We start from the raw sequence: 23965 nt of genomic DNA on the forward strand, positions 1-23965 counted from the left end.
CTTCCTTCAGTTGGAAGAAGCCAGAGACTTCATTTTCCAGCAAGACGGTGCGGCATCTCACTGGCATGGCGAAGTACGCGATTGGTTGAACTTCACTGTACCCAAGCGCCGCAAGGGGACCAATGACAGGGCTTGCTTTGCATGGCCTCCACGTTCACCCTACCTAACGCCATGCGAATTTTTCCTTTGGGGCTTCATCAAGGATCGTGTGTACATGCCTCCGCTAGCAGCAGACCTCCCTGAATGAAGAAACCGGGTTGAAGCAGCTGTTGCTACAATCACTGAAGACACACTTATCAACGTTTTGGAAGAACTTGGCTATAGACTTGATGTGTGCCGTGTGACAAATGGTGCTCACATTGAACATTTATAAGGTTCTTGGTAAAATTGTTTGAATTGCTCTTTCATTTATAAACACCTTGTAAATTTATACACTTTCTGTTCCCTTCTCGTCAGCATTTACGGAAATATAACTATCGGTTATGGGTGCAAATCAGTGGGCAGAGAGAGAGAGAGAGAGAGAGAGAGAGAGAGAGAGAGAGAGAGAGAGAGAGAGAGAGAGAGAGAGAGAAGAAAGAGAGAGAGAGGGGTTCAATAAATTTAAATAAGAGAGTAATTGGTCATTTATTTCAGAATAAATTTATAATGTAGCACCAGTTATTAACCTCGTAAAACCAAAAATCCATATTGAAATCGAGAGATTCGTATTTACGTAAATAAATAAATTGTGAAAGTGCTCCATTTTAGAAATATGCTTTCTATTCACCTCTTCTTAAAATAAGATACGTAATAATAATAATAATAATAATAATAATAATAACAACAATAAGAAGAAGAAGAAGAAGAAGAAGAAATAAATTGTGAAAGTGCTCCATTTTTAGAAATATGCTTTTTATTCACCTCTTCTTAAAACAAGGTATGCTATAATAATAATAATTAATCAACAAATTGTGAAATTGCTTCTTTTTAGAAATACGCGTTTTATTCACTTCTCCTTAAAATAAAATACGTCCTTTGTATGTAAAACAGTTGGCAAACCTAGTCATGGTTAATTTATGTAATCGAAAAAGCTGAAAAAATATATAAATGAAATCACTCCAAGCAGGAGATTGAGTATAAAAATTTGATACAACTTCCGCAACTGTCGGAGACCGATGTGAGTTGGTTGTCTCACAGCAAGTGAAACCACTCAAACCCTATAGCTGATAGGGCCTCAGAGTCTTGGTTTCATTCGGCTGGGAAAACCGACGGAACGAAAAAACTATCGAGTGACCATTCGGCTGTTAAAACACGTTGGCTGTGCCATCACTAGGAATAAGAGGCCTATATGACGTCAATACTAGTACAAATAAAACTTACACCATAACATGGAAAAAATTGTACTTTTTCTTGAAAAACGTTGAAAAGTTGCGAGTAATGCAAGTGTATGTAAAATACTGCAAACAACTTGTTTGCATGGTAGTTCTTCTTAAGCTTAAAAACCAGAGGGAATAGGTATTCCACTAAGCAACGCACAGAGAAAGGTAACGTGGTGCTAGCCTGGTTACGTAGATAATACTTTAACCATATGTTGCATTGCTTACTGTTTACCACATTACCAAAGGCATCCACTTCACCTGTTGCTTCGAAGATAAGAGGCTAGGCAAGTTGGGTGCGCGAGCGTTCATGTTACAGCGCTCAGTTGGCACATTCCCGCGTCAGCAGGCCGCTGGTAGGGAACAAAGGCTGTCCATGCGGAGCCGAAGCAGTGTGTCGCCTCAGTGGCTTCGCGCCGGGTGGATGTATATTGTATCGTGGTAAGAATAAAGTCATGTGGCGTTATGCTGTGGCTATTTGTATCAATCACCTGCTCGCCCTTCATATCAAACATCTGATTGCTTTACAAATAGATTATGTTTTAAATATTTGGTATTAAGCGTGTAAACGAGATGAAGTTAAGAAAAGATTTGAAATGATGTTAAAAGTCTGTTGGATGTTACTAAGTGTTCTCATTATCAAACGCTGAATAAGTAGAGTGTGCGCCGCTTGCGATCCGTTTTAAGCAAAAACTAGTTTTTCACGCTTGCCAGTGTTTACGACGTTAAATCTCATGAACCATACGTCTTACAATGATATAATTTTGCAGGTACATTCAGTGATATATGTAAATACTATCTGGAAAAAGTGTTGCGAATAGAGTTAGTAGCAAAAATGTAATAAATTGAAACTCGTGCCTGATGCTGAAGTTTTACTGTATGAACAGCGAAAATGTAGTAAGCGATAAACTTTTTTCCTTTCCTTATTTTTTTCGGGGGAGGGGGGGGGGGGTGTCAGCGAGAAAAAGTTTTCTAAGGTTTTGAAATTATATGTAAAGTTTTGTTGGACGTCGCTAAGTGATTGCATACTCAAATACTGGACGAATACAAAAATGGTTCAGATGGCTCTGAGCACTATGGGACTTAACTTCTGAGGTCATCAGTCCCCTAGAACTTAGAACTACTTAAACCTAACTAACCTAAGGACATCACAAACATCCATGCCCGAGGCAGGATTCGAACCTGCGACCGTAGCGGTCGCGCAGTTCCAGACTGTAGCGCGTAGAACCGCTCGGCCACCTCGGCCGGCTGGACGAATACAGCCTGGATAATTTACGCGCCGCGAGTTATGCTGCCTCGAGACATACACGCTGTTTCTAACTGTAATACTTATCGTAGTGTGTTAAACCTTTAACATGAAATTACAACGCGGCGTCAACTGATTTTGAAAAATGACTGAAATTGATAAAAGGCAGAGTGGGCAGATGTGTCATTGATGAGCGTATCGGAATGCGATGGGTCAGTGGTTCTTGAGGAAAAAGAGCAGCATGTCCTTCTTCATTTGCATGCCAGTTTTCTGAGAATATGCAATAGCTGAATGTATCAGATGTTTCCAGAACCACCTTTTCAAATATACCAGTTTCGTTTCATATTTCCTCACATGAAGCTACAATCTTGACCAGCGACTATAACGCCTCATCTATAAGGGGTATTCAGAAGGAGATGAACCGGAGGCTATAAAATGAAAACCACTGAAGTGATCGTAATGCCATTGCCAACGGATGAGTGGTGTGGTCCCTGTATGAGCGTCAAGACCCCAAACTCGTCTCTAGAGGAATATCGGCGTGCACCTACGTTGACGATAGGGTGAGCACACGCACTGTTCGACCGTCCACTGCACATAGTTGTGCAGAAAACAGAGAATTTAAAAAGAGGAGCAAAGGGTTGTAGACGTCTCCTTATAGCGGAAGGAGTACGGGAATCGAAAATTCGTGGAAGAATGGCGCAAGAGTACGGAGGGCACTACATGTCGATTGCAAGGGTCGATGATTGGTGCAAGCGATCCGAGGCAGAACGTATGTCGTCTGCCGGTGACGCACGGGCTGGAACGCCACACCGCATCACCGATATCTTTGTCTAGCAGGTGGGTGCTGTCATAATTGAAGACCGGCGAGTTACAGCGGCAGCCAGTGCGCTACAGGTCGGATTGAGTGTCTGTATTGCTACTGACGTGCAATGATCTTCGTACACGACGTTTCCCACACTCCTTGCGCAATACTGAAACGCACTACACCCCTTTGCTCTTATTTTGAAGCTCCCATTTCTCCCTTTTAGGCGCTATTGACGGTCGACATATGCACGTGATCGCTCTGTCGTTACGTGGGTGTGCGCCCACGTCCCTCTAGCAGCGACTTTAGGACCTCCACGCTCGTATAGGGACCACACCTTCTTCCTTGAGCAATGTCATCACGAATCCCCTTCAGCGGTTTTCATTTTACAGCCTATGGCTCATTTGTTTTTGAAGGTCTCTTATAGAAAGGTAATTGGACTCCTTTGTCAAGACTGAAGCTTTCTGCGAGGAAATACGAAACGAAACGGGGGAATTTGAAAGGGTGCGACGGAATCTTTCTTGAGACTGGTGACCATGAACAGAGTAGTGAGGCATGTAATAGTACGTTGCTACCTGTTGGTTTTGATAATGGGGCATTAATGTACATGTGCAAATAAATGTATGTATGAATAAAATGCTTACCTCAATGTAAAGACCAAAATTAAATTAACATTTTTGACATAAAAAACGCAAACAGTATGGAAAGGTGGCAGATATGTTTGAGCGCATTCTTCCTATTACTAGCTACGAAAATATGATAGTATTTGTTTCAAAATGTTCAGTAAAACATTCTTCTTTATTTCTTGCGCACTTTTACAAATTGCCCAACATATTCACTCCATTTAGGGATCCATTGATGTCGGAAAAAAATGTTGTGCTAATCCTTGTAGACATGTTTTCTGTCGTGTTTATCACAGTGAGGGAGGTTGTTGAGACATCAAACTGAAGGGAAAAAATGTGAGATACAGGTGTGAAGAACAGAAGGGATGATATTAAGGATGTCTGTTCTGTAAAAGGATTGTGATGTCTCATTTAACTATGAGTCTATTCGTATCGTTTTACTAAATTACGCCAGCCAGTGAGATGCATATCGTTTCCGTCTCGTAGTTTCCTTTACCTAATTCAGTGTACGCCATAAACCTTTCGAAAAATTCCACCTGCCAGGAAATTAGTTATTTTATATGTCTTCCAGATGGCCTTCACTGCTTTCATATAGGCCCTGCTCAGATTCATGGTTTCCTCTCGCAGTCAATAAATGTGGTGCCATCCCACTGATTTGCTTTCTAGCATTTAGCGGCACAGAGACCGTTGTCATTGTCGTTCCCTCCCTCCCTCTTATTACATTAAAAGCTAGTTTGGCGCTAGTGAGACCATTCTCGCATGGCTGACTCTATGATGAACTTCGTAAAGTGCGACAGAGATTTTATAGAGGCGTAAAGTGCGACAGAGAGTTTATAGAGGATAAACAACGATCAGATAAACTTCCGTGCCTGCAGTTGAATTCCGTTCTACTGCGATGGTGTGTATAAGAAAAATTCGTTAGCCATATGTGGACTTCGACTTGGTGTCCTCATTCATAGCCAAGAATTGTCTTTGAATCTCGCAGCGATAAGAGTACGCTTTAGTCTTGGAATTTCCTACATTAGAGTCAATTTGTCTCCGAAGATGCTTGTACTGACGATTTGTTTATCCATGTTTGCTCTGATGTCAAAAGCCTTGTTTTAGAATGGAGCATAAGACGTGGATGCTGGTAAGCCGCATTGAGTGTTAGTGGCAATTATATTGAGGGAGATGTGTAGAGGAATGTTGTTCCCCAGACGAAAATTTTATTTTTAAAGAATTGTCTTTTCTTTCTTAACTTCTTTCGTCTTATCATTGTTCCTTGTAAGGATTCATCATTTACTGGAAGTACCGGAGTTCAGTGTTTACATCCATGTATTCTTTGCCGTAAGATTTATAGCGATATGCATAATAGGCTTGTAAATGGTGATTCTAAAATATACTTAAATATTTATCTGCGTGAAAAACTTGTTACTTCGTCTGAACTCCTTGAGATGCAGGAAGGCAAGAAAGGAAACAAAATGGGGCCACAAGGAGAGCAGTTGCTTTTTTTGCGTACCGTAATATGAAACAAGAGGCAGCAACGTTTTATTTGTTCTCCATTAGTTATTCAGTGTTGCTGTTGTGCGTTCTCGCTAAAAAAAAAAAATGCGTCAGGCTAGTCAGCAGTTTGCAGACTTTTAACGACTGCAAATAAGCGTGCACCTTTGAATAGTTGCAGAGTAACTGCTGTTTCATTTGATGAATCCTCTATCACTCGTGTAGTTTTGCCTCTTAAACTCAAGTATGCTGCTTCTTTGCGGGTCGTTATATCGACCTTTTCAAACTGCGAAGAGTGTGAGATGTTTATTGTCAGCATTGATAGTGGTACTATTTAGCTCTCTTCTTCTTCATTTGATCTAAAAATTCATCCACTCAGACCAAAGAAAAAGACAGCACTGGATGCTTCGTTGGAGGTTTTCTTGAACTCTGCCTTTATGGCTTTCTGTTGCTCTTTCTCTTCGAGTCGGACCACTCGTAAGCCTTCATTAAAATAATCGCTGCCCTAATTACCGCTCTCATTTGTAATGTTTCGCTTTTATTGCGCCTGTTCTGGTCGTGCATTAAAAACTCGTTATAGTTATCAGTGAAGGCGAGATGTCTGCAGCTGTGTGATTTTATGTGTTTAGTAGTCGTAAGACGTTTTTAGTTACAGACCTTGAACTAAGCGGCGGACCAGACAGCGAGAGTTACTGTACTCGGAATGCCCATCACCAGAGGATTTCTTCCATTCTCTGGACTATTATTTGTGGTATTTCGGGACGTACTTCGAAAAGGAAATAGTAGTAAAGGTATTAACGTTTGTTGGAGCCAGGCTTTAAACTGGTTCCGCGCGGTATCTCGTGCCTTCAAGTGACCATGTTCACTTGCACATAACAAGATCGCTGCTGTGCCATTATCTTGGAAGAAATTTTGTTGCAACTATTTCGAACAGGAAAATATGTTATATATATTGACGACAGCCGTTTCTGTTCTATCCTGTGTCCTCTAATTCTTAACTGGCAGATTTCCGTTTGTGGTAGGTACTAAAGTCACGTAACGGAACCAGTGAAAATAAGTAAGGTAGAGTGGTATCCTTTCAGTAAAGAGGTTAAACTCCGCTGGACAAAGTTTGGTAGAATGATGGGAAAGGGGGTGGAACAGAGGGGAGGAATCGAGCAGGAACTTATTGAAGAAGAAATCATCTCATCATTGACACAAACCGATGTACAGAAATCACATGAGATTTAAATGAAGAGATCCGGGCTAGAATTATACCCTAGATCGTTCATAATTGGACTCAAATATCTTAACCACTGTGTCACCACGCTGAATTCGCCTGCCCGTATCAGGAAAAATCGTTAAACTGGGATTATATGATGTGACTAAAGACCACCATCTGACATCCAAGGGTCCACCATTCCCCACAGCAGGAGACTACGTCAACCCCTTTGAGAAGAACAGGTGGAGGAGGACACAAAAGAACGGCTTATCACAAGGAAAGATGCTGGTACCAATGCTGTACAATAGCAGCAAGTACCAAATGACATCAGCCAATTCATATACGCTGACGGCACAGCAGTGGCAGCTCAAGATTCGGGATTCTCAGAGGTAGAAGAGAAACTGACTCACAATTTGAACCAACTCTACCTCTGTTACGATGCTGGCCGCCTGCAAATAATCACTAACGATACGTAGTTCTGCACAGCCGCACTCAATAATAGTATGGCATGCCGAGACTCGTTGTGATGTGGCAAAGCGTACGATTCCAGCACTGCTCACAGTCGAAATATCTAGGCGTGGCCCTGGATCACACCTTGACGTTGAAAACAGCATTGAATGACCGCCAGAGCCAAGGTTTGTACCACGAACCACATCATTAGGTCACACGAGGTGGACTGGTGTGCCGAGCTACGAGTGTTGCGGATGTCGGTTACGGCACTTTGTGTCTCTGCTGCCCATGTGGCGCCCATTTGCATAAGGGCAGAAGGCAGACGTTACAGTGAACGAGGCAGTGCGAATTGCAATGGGATGCTTGAAGCCAACACTAGAAACTCTACCTGTTCATTTTCATTGCCCGCTCCCCCCCCCCCCCCCCCTCCCTCCTCCTCGCTCGCGTGCACCTGGCCACAGGGTCAGATGTGGAGAGGACAAAGATGGGAACTGACTCCTGGCAGCCAATGTACGGATCGCTGCCCGTCGGGAGACGCCTGCGATCCAGCTAAAGTCTCTTGCAAAGATCGTAGGCTCTCGTGGATGCCCACTAGAAGTACCCTGTGGAAAAAACGAGGTACACAACTGGATGATTGGACATCCTTCCAAGAGCTCTTTGGAGAGCTATGAACGGAGATGGGTTTGGGACTGACAAGGTACAAGATTTGGGCCACCTGATGCAGTGCCACCTTCTGGGTGAACCTTGCTTATTAGAAGATCTTTCTAAAGTTAATAACAAGGCCATTTCGCCAGCAATTTTCTGGGAAAAAATTAGAAAACCAATTTGTTTGAACGGACAGTGGGATAAATAAAATAGAATAATCAGGAATAAAGTCAGTGACTTAAAACAGCACCGAGAGCTCCGTTCCACTGCGTGTTGGTTAATATTATCTCTGTATTTCAGTTTCTGTTTCATCCGCGTTTCCTTGCCTAAAATTTTTATTCAGATCATTCTCTCAACGTCCACTGGTCAGACTGATCATTAGTCATGAAAACTGGTGAAATTTGCAAAACAGGTGCTGTTTGTCTGTCGTATAAGAATAAATGTTACTCTTTTTGCTCCTATATTTTTGTTTTTTAACCAAACACGTTTCATCTGAGTATTTTAGGCGTATTCAGTGGCTTGTCTCTTCTATTTTCTTTTAAGTCAGTTGCAGCACTTTTGACATCAAACTTCTATTTACAATAATTCCCGCTCAATTTTATGCTTTTGTTGCGTTTGACATTGCTGACAACAAACATTTATGAAGGGAAAATTCCGAATGGTTGCAGATATTGTCAATATAAAGTAACGAAGTTTAGGCTTTAATGTCCTTTCGACCGGTGTGGCCGAACGGTTCTAGGCGCTTCAGTCCGGAACCGCGCTGCTGCTACGGTCGCAGGTTCGAATCCTGCCTCGGGCATGGATGTATGTGATGTCCTTAGGTTAGTTAGGTTTAAGTAGTTTTAAGTGTAGGGGACTGTTGACCTCAGATATTAAGTCCCATAGTGCTTAGAGCCATTTGAACAATGTTTGTCCTTTCGACGTCGAAGTTATCAGATACTGGAGCACAAGCTTAAATAAGAGAAAGTTGGTGATGGGAATCAGCCTCTTCATTTTCAAGGGAACCATCCTGGCATTCGCTTTAATCGATTTAGAGTAACCACTGAAAACCTAACTTGTTGTGGTTGCATTCTCGAAAGAGTCTAGTGTACCGACTAATGTGTCACCGCTCTCGATGTGAAGTATACAGCTGAGATCTGAAGGCTACTATTAAGTGAAATTCTTCTCATAGTGACATATTAAATGGTCATATAAACTCTTTTTTGTAGCCAGTGTCTTAAGGTTTCTGAGTAACACTTAAACGTCTGCACTTTTAGATATCTCTTTAATTTACTTCCAAGCTTCCTACGACTGAATGAAAGTTCCTTTTTATACTCCATCTCAGAACATGATCCATTGTAATTTAGCCTGGTACACACACTTTAGCAGTAATTCGGGATAGGTAGTACAGGTTACATAATAGTTTCTTTTGTAGACGGTAAACAGTCTTCCTGCAACATAGTTATGAACTAAAGCATGCCACTAAATGTATTAATAAATTCAAGTATTCCCTTAAATTTATATGACCCAAGTGTCGTCATATTTAGATAAATGTAACGATATTGCTGCGGTGGTAGTAATAACGTTAGTTTGATGCATAACATTTGATGTAACATATTTGTATAAATGTAGAGTCTCTTGCCTGTGCTCCTCCCAATAAACTGAAGCTGGCACCTTTATGCGTGATTTAACATGTGGTCGTTCTTAGTCGTATTGTTCGGCACTGCTTGTATAAAATGACTAGAGTTATGACTTTTTGATCAAAGATCGGAACTAATATTAACAGCTTATCGATTAATATGTAGAATAATACATTTTAATTATGTACCCCACTCGTTATCTCTGCTGTCGAGTTTCAAGCCAGGTGAAGTCTCTCTGAAAGTCCTCGTAGTACTAATTTGAAATCGTTTCCTCTAGAATTCAGCACGTACCCCGTTGTCTTGGACTATGAATTTCGCGATACCCCCTAACAAGAGAGGAGAAATTGCTTTTCCCTCTTTGGGTATGTGTGATTTTTCTCTCATTTTCCTTCATTATCTATGGTTTGACATACTCTGTCTCATTATTTGTGCCATTCAGGTATGGCTTCGATTATTCTGTAGAAACGCGCTTTCTTTTTGCAGGTGCGTCGGATAAGAAGCTGGAATGTAACAACTAAAACTTTCAAAAAGGTGATTGACGAAAGCGCTAAGGAATTCAGATTTCCCTGAAACCTCTCTAAAAACTCTCCCTGATTTTCATCAATATCCGAAACTTAACTACAACAACTAAAATGCTTGTATTGTGTATAGGAAGAGAATGCATGTGCGATGAAAGTCGTCGAGAACAGCAATTTTCATTATATGGTGTCATTCGTAGCTGTTGTTTAGCAGTTTCTGTGTGTATTCTTTCCACCAAAATAAAAATCAGTCGTCAGCTGCACAAAAAAATTAATTACACTTAACTTCAACAGATTAACCAGTCAGCTTTAGAAGTTCAATACATGCTTAAATCGTAGGTAAGCCGACGTCAACCAAGGATTTGACGGTAAGGACTCCCTAAACATATTAAAAACAAATGTAGAATAATCGGGCATCAGCAAAGTGTAAAAACGTTGTTAAAACGAATGTATAAAAGTTGAAAATCAGAAAAATCACATACCTTCGTTGAACGATAAACTGTGACACGTCGGCAAAAGTGCATAACATTTGCCATGGATAGCAACCAGCTAATTGAAAGCTTAAAGTGAATTAATCACGCGTGTATACAAAGCGGGAGCGCTAACATCCATAGAACCTTTTAAAACTATGTAAAGGTTTTGAGACAGGCTAAGCGTATAAAAAGGTAGTAATACATTAGATTAAATGCTCAACGCCTAGTCAAGTATAAATGTATAATTACATGCGAAGGCGAGATAAATAAAAGATGGGTAAAGAATCCTATTTTACGAACAGGTGATAGTGGCACGAAAGGCCGATTGAGTAACAGCAATTCATTGTACTCTTCACTCAACTGGTGACTAGGCCGGCAGCCGGACGCGAGTTTGCAGAAACGCAGGGAAAGTCAGCTGCATCCAGATTACGAACTAGGGAAGCGGAGGGAGCCGTTCCCAGCATTGTTAACTTGAGTGCAGCCGACTTCCCTTGGGTGTTTCTGTCGTTGAACTATCGTACATACGTTTTTTACAACCTTTTTATACTTCCCTGATGTTCAGCTGTTGTTTTTTTTAACAACCGTTATGTTTCTTACTTAATATGTTTACGACGTCTTTAAGTCCGATTCTTTTATTTATGATTTAAGACTCTATTGATATTTTGAAGATGACAGATTAATCTGTTGAAACTGGTATAGTGAAATTAAAATTTTTGTGCAGCAGAAGACTGATATCTAAAGATCAGATTATCAGTAATATGCCCAAAGGCTGCCTCGTGAGCCCGTTGGCGCGCGTGCCTTTGTCAGTGTGTGTGTGTGTGTGTGTGTGTGTGTGTGTGTGTGTGTGTAAAGTACACACGTTATTAATTGTATTAAAAATTAGTTTTCATCTGCCCAAAAGAGTTCACAAGGTACATTAGCCATTTTCTACTTTTTCCACCGGGTCTTGCAGGCATTTCTGTTGTGGATTGGTGAGTAATTGACAGACTAAATTATGCACCCTTAATTTAATAGAAATTGTGTAAACTTCGTCGCGGACTGATATTGATTGTCAGCACCTTAACTAACGTTCGGTATGTACAACCATTCGTATCTTCAGGAACGAGGATGATCCATCCAAATGTGCCAACTAGGGTCCAATTTGTTTCCTTTAACATCTAATTAAGATACGCGAAAGAAACTTGAACTGCGGCTCCCGAGTCTTCTACCAGTTGAATATTACAAAAGTGAATAGATTGATCAATTCTTAACCCTGCAACGCACCAAATCAAAGGACAAAATGCACAGCAGGCGGGACGCGCCCTGATATGCAGAGACCTACCTGAAAATTATTAGGACACTAGTAGTGATAAGAGTTAGGATCGTAGCAGACTGGATGCTTTGTTCGGAACTCAACCGAGTGTTGTGGTACAAACCAATCCAAATATACCTAAAGGAAGAGAAAAACGAGGTTTTGTTGGATTTAAGGCGCTGAGTGTTGATCAGTAAGTGCCGACAGGAAGGCATATTCATAATATATATCTTGTGCATTTTCCTAATTGTTCTCGCTTCCCACGAAGGTATCCGGCAGAATGTGGTTCCCACCCAAATAAATAAATAAATGATAAAATAGAAAACTGGCTTTGCTGATAAGGACACGTCCACAAACCACATCTTTCTAAGTTGAGCAAAACTGACTGTAGCCTGGAACTAAAGATAGGCGACCACGTTGGCGATGTAGGCAGAGGTAGCGAGATGTGATTAAGGAGGGTATGAAGGCAGGGTGTGGTTAAGAAGCGTATGGAGGTTATTGACATCTAATCGAATGGCGCTACTGATAAAGGAAGGTGGCGTAAGCAGGACTTTCTCAAGCGGCAAAGGACATGCCCGACAGACCAGACACATCTCCCACATATACATTTCTGAAAAAGAGGTAACTTCTCCTCGACGTTTCTTTCAGTGCGGAAGCACTCCTACTGGAATCAGAATTTACGAGTAGGGAGTTTACTGGAGGAGGGACGCTGCATTACAGTGTGCGATAAGTTGGAAATTTGAGTCAGTCAGGGAGCGTTTCCGGATGGCCAAAGCGGTTAAGGCAGTCGGTAAATTCGAGTTCGAATCTCAGTCCGACACAAATTTTCAACTTTCGCCATTCCATTGTCACGATGCCCTCTGCGTCTAACCGTCACGATTATCCACCCATCCTTTCCGTTTCCCTTCCTGTATTTTATTCTTACATAGAAGAAGAATATGGCAGCAGTCGTTAAGTGGAGACCGTTGGCCACTGCGTTGCCTGTGGTGAGAGGTAATGTCTGAAATTTGGTATTCTCGGCACACTCGTGACACAGTGGATCTCGGAATATTGAATTTCCTAACGATTTCCGAAAAGGAATCTCCCATGGGTCTAGCTGTAACTACACTTTTCAGTTGAATCACCTGAGTACAAATGAGAACTCCACAAATATACTGCCCTTTTATACCTTGTGATCGCGATACTACTGCCATCTGCATATGTACATATCGCTATCCCATTACGTTTGACACCGCAGTATATTACGTCGAGTCCGGCCTTTCTATTGGTGGACCTGGCAACCACAGATGGACAGGCGGGCAGAAGACTCAACAGCAGCGAAAGAAATGCACACTATTTTTGTAAAAATACTGTTTTCATTGTGCATGTGTGAAAGTTTTTCAGTGTGTAGATACATCCATCCCGCTTGTTTTCAAACTTAGTTCAACCTGTTCCCGTGAGTGGCGCCGTCACAGCATGTCTTCAAGATGGCTGCTACACTTGACGTTCGTCAGAAGCAACGTGCTATCACAGACTTCCAGTGCTGTGAAAACGAGACAGTAGGAAACACCCACAAGAGGTTGAAAAAGGTGTATGGAGATGCTGCTGTCGATCGCAGTACAGTTAGTCGGTGGGCAAGTAGGTTACGTGATGAAATCGTGCACGGCAATATTGAGGATTGTCCTCGCAGCGGCAGGCCTCGTACTGCACACACTCCAGATAATGTACAGAGAGTTAACGAATTGGTGACTGCTGACAGACGCATCACAGTGAACGAATTGTCACGCTACTTTGGGAAAGGGGAAGGAAGTGTTTGCAGAGTACTGAAAGTGTTGGCGTTAAAAAAGGTTTGTGCCAGGTCAGTTCCCAGGATGTTGACAGTGGCTCACAAAGAAACATGAAAAACGGTATGCAGCGAACTTTCGGAACAGTACGAGAATGGTGGAGATGAATTTCTTGGAAGAATTGTGACAGATGATGAAGCATGGCTCCATCATTTTTCACCAGAGACGAAGAGGCAATCAGTGGAGTGGCATCATGCAAACTCACACAAGAAAAAAAATTCAAAACCGCACCTTCTGCTGGAAAAGTTATGGCTACGGTGTTTTTCGATTCCGAAGGACTCTTGCTTGTGGACATCATGCCAAGTGGAACCACCATTAATTCTGATGCATATGTGATGACACTGAAGAAACTTCAATCTCGACTGAGTGGTGTTCGACCACATCGGCAAAAGCAGGATGTTTTGCTGTTACTCGACAATGCGCGGCCACATGTCAGTCAAAAAAACCATGGAAGCGATCACAAAACTCGGATGGACAACACTGAAACACCCGCCTTCCAGTCCTGACCTGGCTCCATGTGACTATCATCTCTTTGGGAAACTGAAAGACTCATTTCGTGGACCAAGGTTTGAAGGTGATGACTCCCTTGTGCACGCTGCCAAACAGTGGCTCCAACAGGTTGGTCCAGAATTTTACCGTGCTGTTGTACAGGCGCTGGTTCCAAGATGGCGTAAGGCAGTTGAGAGAGATGGAAATTATGTGGAGAAATGAAAATATTGTTCCTAAAGGATGTATCTACACACTGTAAAACTTTCAAACATGTAGAATAAAAGATGGATTTTAAAAAAAAATAATGTGCATTTCTTTTGAAGTGACCCTCGTACCTCAAAATTTAACCTTGTGATGCAATTCCCCACTATTGTCGCTTCTTTGGAAGTTTTAATCATCCCTATGGCTGCAAATGCACACATTCCACTCCAGCGGGTACACCCTTCTGGTGCTGTGTCCTGCATGCATTTGCAGCCTCTGGACTGATTAAAACGACAAGGAATCGACAGTAACAGCTTCCACTACAATGGACAATTGCGTCACAGTGTTAACTAGCTGTGATATTAGACGCGGAAGTTTCCCTGTGCGATGATAAAACTGAGGAGCGGTCTGAATGGAGAAACGTTTTTAGCTGTGCAGGGGTCTCTACGGATTGTTAACAGTCCGCAGTTCGAGTCGACGGGGGGAGCGAGGAAATAAAGGAGGCGCTACTGGCAGGCGTGTGTCGCCGTAAATTACCCCTCCGTGTTGAACACGCGGCCCCGCCGTGTCCGCGTAATTGGCCGGACTTGTCGGCTACCGCTGGTTAGTCACACAGGCCAGCCCGCATAATTTCGACGCCGCCTCAAAGTGGCGCAGCAAAGGCCGAGCGGAAAAAAGGAAATGTGAGGCCGCGGTCTGTCTTACACGCGTGACCGCCCGCACACGAGGGAGATTCGCTATAGCCAGTTGTCGGGCTACCACTTGGCACAAACAATTTGCATCACTGACTCAACACCTTTGTCCTGAGTCGCAACCGAGGAGGTAGAAGTTTCACTTGGACACAAATTGCGATCTTCTCTAATCTTTTCCGCAATATCCCTGATGCTGACTGGTGTTACCATCTCGACAGCCTTGTTACCACAGAAAACTTCCGTTTAAACAATCGCTGAAATATACAGCCTGTACGATAAGTACGTTACGGACTTCAGAAAGTAAGTTATCACATGTCGTCCCAAGGTAACAAGGGGACCATCAGACTTGTTAACACCAGATTTTGGTAAGACTTGGGTACGTTGTAGAGGAACTGTTCTGAGTACATGGCGAGCGACTTTTCGTGCGACGGTGCCCTGTTACCGAGAAAATGTTATGCGATCTCGTACACTGATGTGACGAAGATCAAGGGGTACCTCCAAATATAGCGTCGGATCTCAACGTCAACTCGACGTAGCATGGACTCAAATCGTCGGGAGTCTCCAGCAGAGACTTTGAGCCAAGCTGCCACGATAGCGAAATGCGAAAGTGTTGCCAGTGCAGAATTTTGTGCGCTAATTGACCTCTCGAATATGTCCCTTAAATCTTCCATGGAATACATGTCTAGCGATCTGATTGGCCAGATCATTCGCTCGAAATGTTCAGATTGTTCTGACGTGGCTCATTGTCATCCATAAAAATTCCATCTGAGTTTGGGAACATGAAGTCCATGAATGGCTGCAAATGGTCTCCAAGTAGTTGACTATAACCATTTCTAGTAAATGATCGGTTCGATTGGACCAGTGGACAGCACACACCATTACGAAGCCACTAGGCCCCAATTATTTCCTGGATATGTTGCAATTTCTGTCTTCCTCTACGTTTTTACCGGCTACGGCTCTCTCTGTTAACATGGATGGTATTCCCTGATGCCTTAACAGGTGTTCTATCATCCTGTCCCTTCTTCTTATCAGTGCTTTCCATATGTTTCTTTCCTCGCCGATTCTGCTGAGAACCTCCTCATTCCTTATCTTATCAGTACACCTAATATTCAACATTCTTCTGTAGTGCCACATCTCGAAGGCTTCAGTTCCGGGCCGTGTCACACTAACATGCAATGCTGTGCTGCAAAAGTACATTCTCAGAAGTTTTTCCTTAAGTTAAGACCTATATTTGATACCAGCAGACTTCTCTTGGCTTGGAATACCTTTTTCGCCAATGCTAGTCTGCTTTTTATGTCCTCCTTGCTTCGTCTGTCATACGTTATTATGCTGCCTGGGTAGCAGAACTTCTTAACTTCGTCTACTCCGTCATCCCCAGTTGTAATATTAAATTTCTTGCTGTTCTCATTTCTTCTACTTCTCATTACTTTGCTCTTTCTTCGATTTTTTCTCAATCCATATTGTGTACTCATTAGACTGTTCATTCAGTTCCCCACATCCAGCAGTTGTTCTTCACTGTCACTGAGAATAGCAATGTCATCAGCAAATCTTATCATTGATATCCTTTCATCCTCAGTTTTTATCCTACTCGTGAACCTTTCTTTTATTTTCCTCATTGCTTCTTCGATGTATAGATTGAACGGTAGGGGCGAAAGACTACATCACTGTCTTACACCATTTTTAATCCGAGCACCTCACTGTTAGTCTTTCACTGTTATTGTTCCCACTTTGTTCTTGTACATATTGTGTATGACGTGCCTTTCCCTATAGCTAAGCGTTTTTTCTCAGAATTTCGGACGTCTTGCACCATTAATTAATATCAAATGCTTTTTCACGTCGACAAATCTTAAGAACGTGTCTCGATTTTGTTCATCGTGCTCCCATTATCAACCGCAACGTCAGAATTGCCTCTCTGATGTCTTTACCTTCCCTAAAGCAAAACTGATGGTAATCTAACAGATCCTCAGTTTTCAATTTTTCTGTGTATTACTCTCGTCAGCAACTTGGATACATGAGTTGTTAAACCGATTGTGCGATAATTCTAGCACTTGTCAGTTCTTGCAATCTTTGGTATTGTGTGGACGACATTTTTCGAAACTCAGATAGTACTTCGCAAGACTCATACACTCATACATTCTACACACCGACGTGAATAGTCGTTTTGTTGACACTTCTCCCAATGATTTCAGAATTTCCAGTGGAATATTATCCATCCCTTCTGCCTTACTTGATATTAAGTCTTCCAAAGCTCTTTTAAATTCTGATTCTAATACTGGATCCGCTATCTCTGCCCTGTCGTCTCCTGTTTTTTTTTCTTTCACGTCGTCAGACAAGTATTCCTCTCGCACGGGCCTTCAATGTACCCTTTCCATAGATCCGCTTTCCCATCTACATTTAACAGTGGAATTCCTATTGAACTCTTCAAGTTAACGCGCTTGCTTTTAATTTTAGGGAAGGTCGTTTTGACTTTTCTATATGCTGAATCAGTCCTCCCAATAATCATTTCTTTTTCGACATTTTTCATGTAGCCATTTCACCTTAGCTTCGCTGCACTTCCTATTTATTTCATTCCTGAGTCACTTGTATTTCTGTATTCCTGAAATTCCCTGAAAATTTTTGTACTTTCTTCTTTTGTCCATCATCGGAAGTATTTCTTCTGTTACCCATGGTTTCTTTGCATTTACCTTCCTTGTACCCACGGGCTTCTTTTCAGCTTCTGTGATTGCCCTCTGTAGAGATGTCCATTCCTCTTCAACCGTACTGCCTATTGAGTTGTTCATTATTGTAGTTTCTATAGCCTCAGAGAACTTCAAGAGTATCTCTTCATTCTTTAGTACTTCCGTATTCTACTTCCTTGGGCACTAAATCTTCCTGACGAGTCTCTTAAACTTCAGCCTACTCTTCATCATTAGTACGGGGGTGAGTCTAATGAAAATCTTAAATATTTTTTAAAGTATTATGTATTGTGCAGAAGTGGTACAAAGCTGTATCACTTTTCAACATAATATCCCCTACGGTCAATGCAAGTCCTCCGGCGCTTACGAAGTGCATAAGAAAAAAGTTCTTTTGGTACTCTGCACAGCCACTCATGCACCGCGTGGCGTACCTCTTCATCAGAACGGAACTTCTCTCCTCCTATTGCGTCTTTGAGTGGTCCAAACATATGGAAATCACTTGGGACATTCAATTTCCGACTAGACGTTATCCGTAACATTAAGAGTGCACACACAGGTGTGTACGAACGAGGAATCAAAACTTTGAGTTATATCTTATCACATGTTGAAAACAGTTTGTTGATACCTAGTGTAGTTTTAAACATATTAAAGTCTTAATTTGGAAGATAATTTATGGATACCCTGTACAACTTCCCTGCTTTTTGTAAAACTGACGGCGAGGAAGAAAACAAAACAGCACATTGTTGTTTAGAGGATGAGTGTATAAGGGAGAAACAATTTGTGTAATGGTTTACATGCCTTGCTGTCGTATTTGAAAGTGACTCCGAGAAAGTAAACGAAATAGCATGTTTTCACAGCACACCATGTTCTTTCTCGCAGTCGCTCGTAACAGAAAACTTCAACATATTAGTTAAGAAAAAATGTATAACCAATGACTTCCGCATGTTTGTTAAAGTATCGTGTAAAAATTGTTAGCCGTCCGCTGTGGCCGAGCGGCTTTAGGCGTTTCAGTCCGGAACCGCGCTGCTGCTAAAGGTCGCAGGTTCGAATCCTGCCTCCGGCATGGATATGTGTGATGTCCTTAGGTTAGTTGGGTTTAAGTAGTTCTAAGTCTAGGGGACTGATGGCCTCATATGTTAAGTCCTATAGTGATTAGAGCCATTTTGAAAAAAATTTAAGGGAAATGAGTCACTAATTTTTCGAGATTGTCGGTAACTACGGTAAACAACGACTAGTCCTTATATAATAGTACAGATAGTAAAAACACTGACTTTGCCAGCGTGTGTACTGCCTTTCTTACAATATTGTTTTCGAGTGATTTGTAGTAAGTTTTCTTACGGTATTGTAAATAATTAGTTGTTGTTGTGGTTTTCAGTCCAGAGACTGGTTTGATGCAGGTCTCCACGCTACTCTATCCTGTGCAAGCTTCTTCATCTCCCAGTTCCTACTGCAACCTACATGCTTCCGAATCTGTTTGGTGTATTCATCTCTTGGTCTCCCTCTACGATTTTTACCCTCCACACTGCCCTCTAGTACTAAATTGGTGATCCCTTGATGCCTCAGAATATGTCCTACAAAACGATCCCTTCTTCTAGTCAAGTTGTGACACAAATTTCTCCCCAATTCTGTTCAATACCTCATCATTAGTTATGTGATCTACCCATCTAATCTTCAGCATTCTTCTGTAGCACCACATTTCGAGAGCTTCTATTCCCTTCTTGTCTAAACTATTTATCGTCCACGTTTCACTTCCATACATGGTTTCTTTACAAATTGTAAATAGCCTTTCGCTCCCTGTATTTTACCCCTGCCACCTTCAGAGTATGAAAGAATGCTAGAAACATAGGTTTGCCTTTCCTTAATCTTTCTTCTAAGATAGGTGGTAAGGTCAGTATTGCCTCACGTGTCCCAACATTTCTACGAAATCCAAACTGATCTTCCCAAAGGTCAGCTTCTACCAGTTTTTCCATTCGTCTGTAAAGAATTCGTGTTAGTATTTTGCAGCCGAGGCTTATTATACTGATAGTTCGGTAATTTTCACATCTGTCAACACCTGCTTTCTTTGGGATTGGAATTATTATATTCTTCTTGAAGCCTGAGGGTATTTCGCCTGTCTCATACATCTTGCTCACCAGATGGTAGAGTTTTGTCAGGACTGGTTCTCCCAAGGCTATTAGTAGTTCTAATGGAATGTTGTCTACTCCCGGAGCCTTGTTTCGACTTAGGTCTTTCAGTGCTCTGTCAAACTCTTCAGGCAGTATCATATCTCCCATTTCATGTTCATCTACATCCTCTTCCATTTCCATAATATTGTCCTAAAGTACGTCGCCCTTGTATAGACCCTCTATATACTCCTTCCACCTTTCTGCTTTCCCTTCTTTGCTTAGAACTGGGTTTCCATCAAAGCTCTTGATATTCATGCAAGTGGTTCTCCTTTCTCCAAAGGTCTCTTTTATTTTCGTGTAGGCAGTATCTATCTTATCCCAAGTGAGATAAGCCTCTACATCCTTACATTTGTCCTCGGGCCCTGCTTAGCCATTTTGTACTTCCTGTCGATATCATTTTTGAGACGTTTGTATTCCTTTTTGCCTGCTTCATTTACTGCATTTTTATATTTTCTCCTTTCGTCAATTAAATTCAATATTTTTTCTCTTACCCAAGGGTTTCTACTAGCCCTCGTCTGTTTACCTATTTGATCCTCTGCTGCCTTCACTATTTCATCCCTCATAGCTACCCATTCTTCTTCTACTGTATTTCTTTCCCCCATTCCTGTCAATTGTTCCCTTATACTCTCCCTGGAACCCTGTACAACCTCTGGTTTAGTCTGTTTATCCAGGTCCCATCTCCTTAAATTCCCACCTTTTTGCAGTTTCTTCAGTTTTAATCTACAGTTGATAACCAATAGAGTGTGGTCAGAGTCCACATCTGCCCCTGGAAATGTCTTACAATTTAAAGCCTGGTTCCTAAATCTCTAGGCGCTACAGTCTGGAACCGCGCGACCGCTACGGTCGCAGGTTCGAATCCTGCCTCGGACATGGATGTGTGTGATGTCCTTAGGTTAGTTAGGTCTAAGTAGTTCTAGGTTATATGGGGCTGATGACCTCAGAAGTTAAGTCCCATAGTGCTCAGAGCCAGAGCCTAAATCTCTGTCTTACCATTATATAATCTATCTGATACCTTTTAGACATTTCTTGCAATATTGTTTTCGAGTGATTTGTAATAAGTGTTCTTACGGTATAGTAAATAATTAGTATTGACAATAAAATGATAAATCATGAAAAAACGCGAAACGAAAAACTTTGAAAAATATGAAATATTGTTCTGTAGTGTTATAAAGTCTTCAGTGAAGAAACTTAAAGTGCCCCTTTTTGTTGCAGGTAACAGCAGAGCTTAACAGCGTAGACTATGGATAGGGTTCCACTCAGCAGAGAGACTGTGGAGGCGATAAAGACAAAGCGGCAGCTGGAGAGGGCGTGGGAGGAGTACGGAGACCCGGAGGACAAGCGAGCGTTGAACAGGCAGAAGAGGCTGGTGAGTCGGCTGGTGGCCGAGGACCGCGGGGCGCACGTGCAGGCGCTCGAGGATGAGCGGCGCGAAGCGGCCGCCAGGAGGGCCAAAGCCGACGGGATCCGCAAGATGGTGGCCCGCACCGACGACGACACGCTGTGCGAGCTCGCCGATACCATGTACGGCGTCGTCCAGATGATGAAGTCCCTCGCCGTCGGCAGCAAGAGGCAGCTCGGCCGAGGTGGAGGCGTCCGGGCCATACAGTGGTGACAGACAGTCCCTGTCTGGTCTTTGGCAGAACAAGCTCCATTTTTGCATTTTTTTTTTGAGTGGGGGTGGGGAGTTGAATTCGTGTTACAGTTTAATAGGCTACTTAGTCCAGTTGATAAGTGCTGCAATGGAACATCTTCATTAGCTCGGTGAATACTGTATTTAGACTTGACTGGGGTCAACATACCATTCCATTTACTTGATCTTAAGTGTACTGCATGTAACTCGTATCAGTTTCAGAATAAACCAAAGGGCTTTGCACATAGTCTGGCGCATATTATAATTTTTGTACTAAACGCTGATGCTCTGACTGGACAAGAAATTAGTTTTCTTGCGGCTTGCACCGTACGACCAGTAAATGTACTTTTATTTCTTCTCGTGTATCACTAGTATCTGTCCAGTTTGTTCTGTTCGCAGTCTAGAAAACCAAAAAAGTCAATTCGATTGGAGGTACTTTTCAATAATCTGTTTAGTTTCTGATTATGTTTGCTTCCTTTTTCCTCAGTTTTCTTTCCAGTATGTCTTCGCAGATTAAAAAAAAAAGTAAATATTACCAAGGCAGATCATTTTTAATTTGAGACATAACGTCAATGGAACTACAGCGATTTCTATGTCTTGATTAAAAAAAACCGTCTTGATTGCATTTGTTTAGCGTTAATGTTGTTAGTGCTTTCGGTCAATAGACAAAACATGAGATTTTCTTACGCCATGTAAGCAATGTAGGTGGTGTTTTCATATGTTTCTCCGTTGTTATACCTGTAGTTTCTCATTGTCACTTAGTTTTAACTAGCTTTTAGCTTTTAAAAAAGTGTAATATTTCTGGATGTTTTTTAATTCTTTTATTTGCTACGAATACGTCTTACTAAATTACATTCCACTGTGAGGCAGAGTGGGTGTAACTTAACCTTTGCAGCCGGTCCCGGCGGAGGTTCGAGTCCTCCCTTGGGCATGGGTCTGTGTGTTCGTCCTTAGGATAGTTTAGGTTAAGTAGTGTGTAAGCTTAGGGACTGATGACCTTAGCCGTTAAGTCCCATAAGATTTCACAAACACACTTAACCTTTGCAACTGCCAAACCTCTGCCGTTGTTACCATCCGGTGTTACCTTGTGGCCCTTCTCACAGCTTCCTTTAGTGAAAGTCGTATTGAAGTTTCTATTTTCACTTTTTATTGTATTTTGCTGTTACTTTATCCTGTGACCTCTTATTATCTTTAAACCTTCACTTTGATGGTTTACTGACCAGAAGCGCTAGGAACATTAGCATTAAATAAATGAAACTGAGATTGCATTTTGCAATCATCACATTTTAGTTTCCAAAAACTATGTGACTTCAGAGATCTTTCCAAGTCTCAAGCATCTACAATGTATACAGGGTGAGTCACCTAACGTTACCGCTGGATATACACTCCTGGAAATTGAAATAAGAACACCGTGAATTCATTGTCCCAGGAAGGGGAAACTTTATTGACACATTCCTGGGGTCAGATACATCACATGATCACACTGACAGACCCACAGGCACATAGACACAGGCAACACAGCATGCACAATGTCGCCACTAGTACAGTGTATATCCACCTTTCGCAGCAATGCAGGCTGCTATTCTCCCATGGAGACGATCGTAGAGATGCTGGATGTAGTCCTGTGGAACGGCTTGCCATGCCATTTCCACCTGGCGCCTCAGTTGGACCAGCGTTCGTGCTGGACGTGCAGACCGCGTGAGACGACGCTTCATCCAGTCCCAAACATGCTCAATGGGGGACAGATCCGGAGATCTTGCTGGCCAGGGTAGTTGACTTACACCTTCTAGAGCACGTTGGGTGGCACGGGATACATGTTGACGTGCATTGTCCTGTTGGAACAGCAAGTTCCCTTGCCGGTCTAGGAATGGTAGAACGATGGGTTCGATGACGGTTTGGATGTACCGTGCACTATTCAGTGTCCACTCGACGATCACCAGTGGTGTACGGCCAGTGTAGGAGATCGCTCCCCACACCATGATGCCGGGTGTTGGCCCTGTGTGCCTCGGTCGTATGCAGTCCTGATTGTGGCGCTCACCTGCACGGCGCCAAACACGCATACGACCATCATTGGCACCAAGGCAGAAGCGACTCTCATCGCTGAAGACGACACGTCTCCATTCGTCCCTCCATTCACGCCTGTCGCGACACCACTGGAGGCGGGCTGCACGATGTTGGGGCGTGAGCGGAAGACGGCCTAACGGTGTGCGGGACCGTAGCCCAGCTTCATGGAGACGGTTGCGAATGGTCCTCGCCGATACCCCAGGAGCAACAGTGTCCCTAATTTGCTGGGAAGTGGCGGTGCGGTCCCCTACGGCACTGCGTAGGATCCTACGGTCTTGGCGTGCATCCGTGCGTCGCTGCGGTCCGGTCCCAGGTCGACGGGCACGTGCACCTTCCGCCGACCACTGGCGACAACATCGATGTACTGTGAAGACCTCACGCCCCACGTGTTGAGCAATTCGGCGGTACGTCCACCCGGCCTCCCGCATGCCCACTATACGCCCTCGCTCAAAGTCCGTTAAGTGCACATACGGTTCACGTCCACGCTGTCGCGGCATGCTACCAGTGTTAAAGACTGCGATGGA

The 23965-nt window shown here is 42.7% G+C and overlaps 1 protein-coding gene across 1 annotated transcript; it reads left to right on the forward strand.

The window, feature by feature from the left end:
* Nucleotides 1–1704: 1704 nt before the first annotated feature.
* On the forward strand, nucleotides 1705–21740 carry LOC126483757 (uncharacterized). Its single transcript, XM_050106901.1, has 2 exons — nucleotides 1705–1796; nucleotides 20960–21740. Exon 2 carries the CDS (start codon nucleotides 20988–20990, stop codon nucleotides 21357–21359), a length of 372 nt encoding a protein of 123 aa, XP_049962858.1. The 5' UTR covers nucleotides 1705–1796; nucleotides 20960–20987; the 3' UTR covers nucleotides 21360–21740.
* Nucleotides 21741–23965: the final 2225 nt, after the last annotated feature.

The sequence above is a fragment of the Schistocerca serialis genome, chromosome 6 (genome assembly GCF_023864345.2).
Source record: "Schistocerca serialis cubense isolate TAMUIC-IGC-003099 chromosome 6, iqSchSeri2.2, whole genome shotgun sequence".
Taxonomy (NCBI): domain Eukaryota; kingdom Metazoa; phylum Arthropoda; class Insecta; order Orthoptera; family Acrididae; genus Schistocerca; species Schistocerca serialis.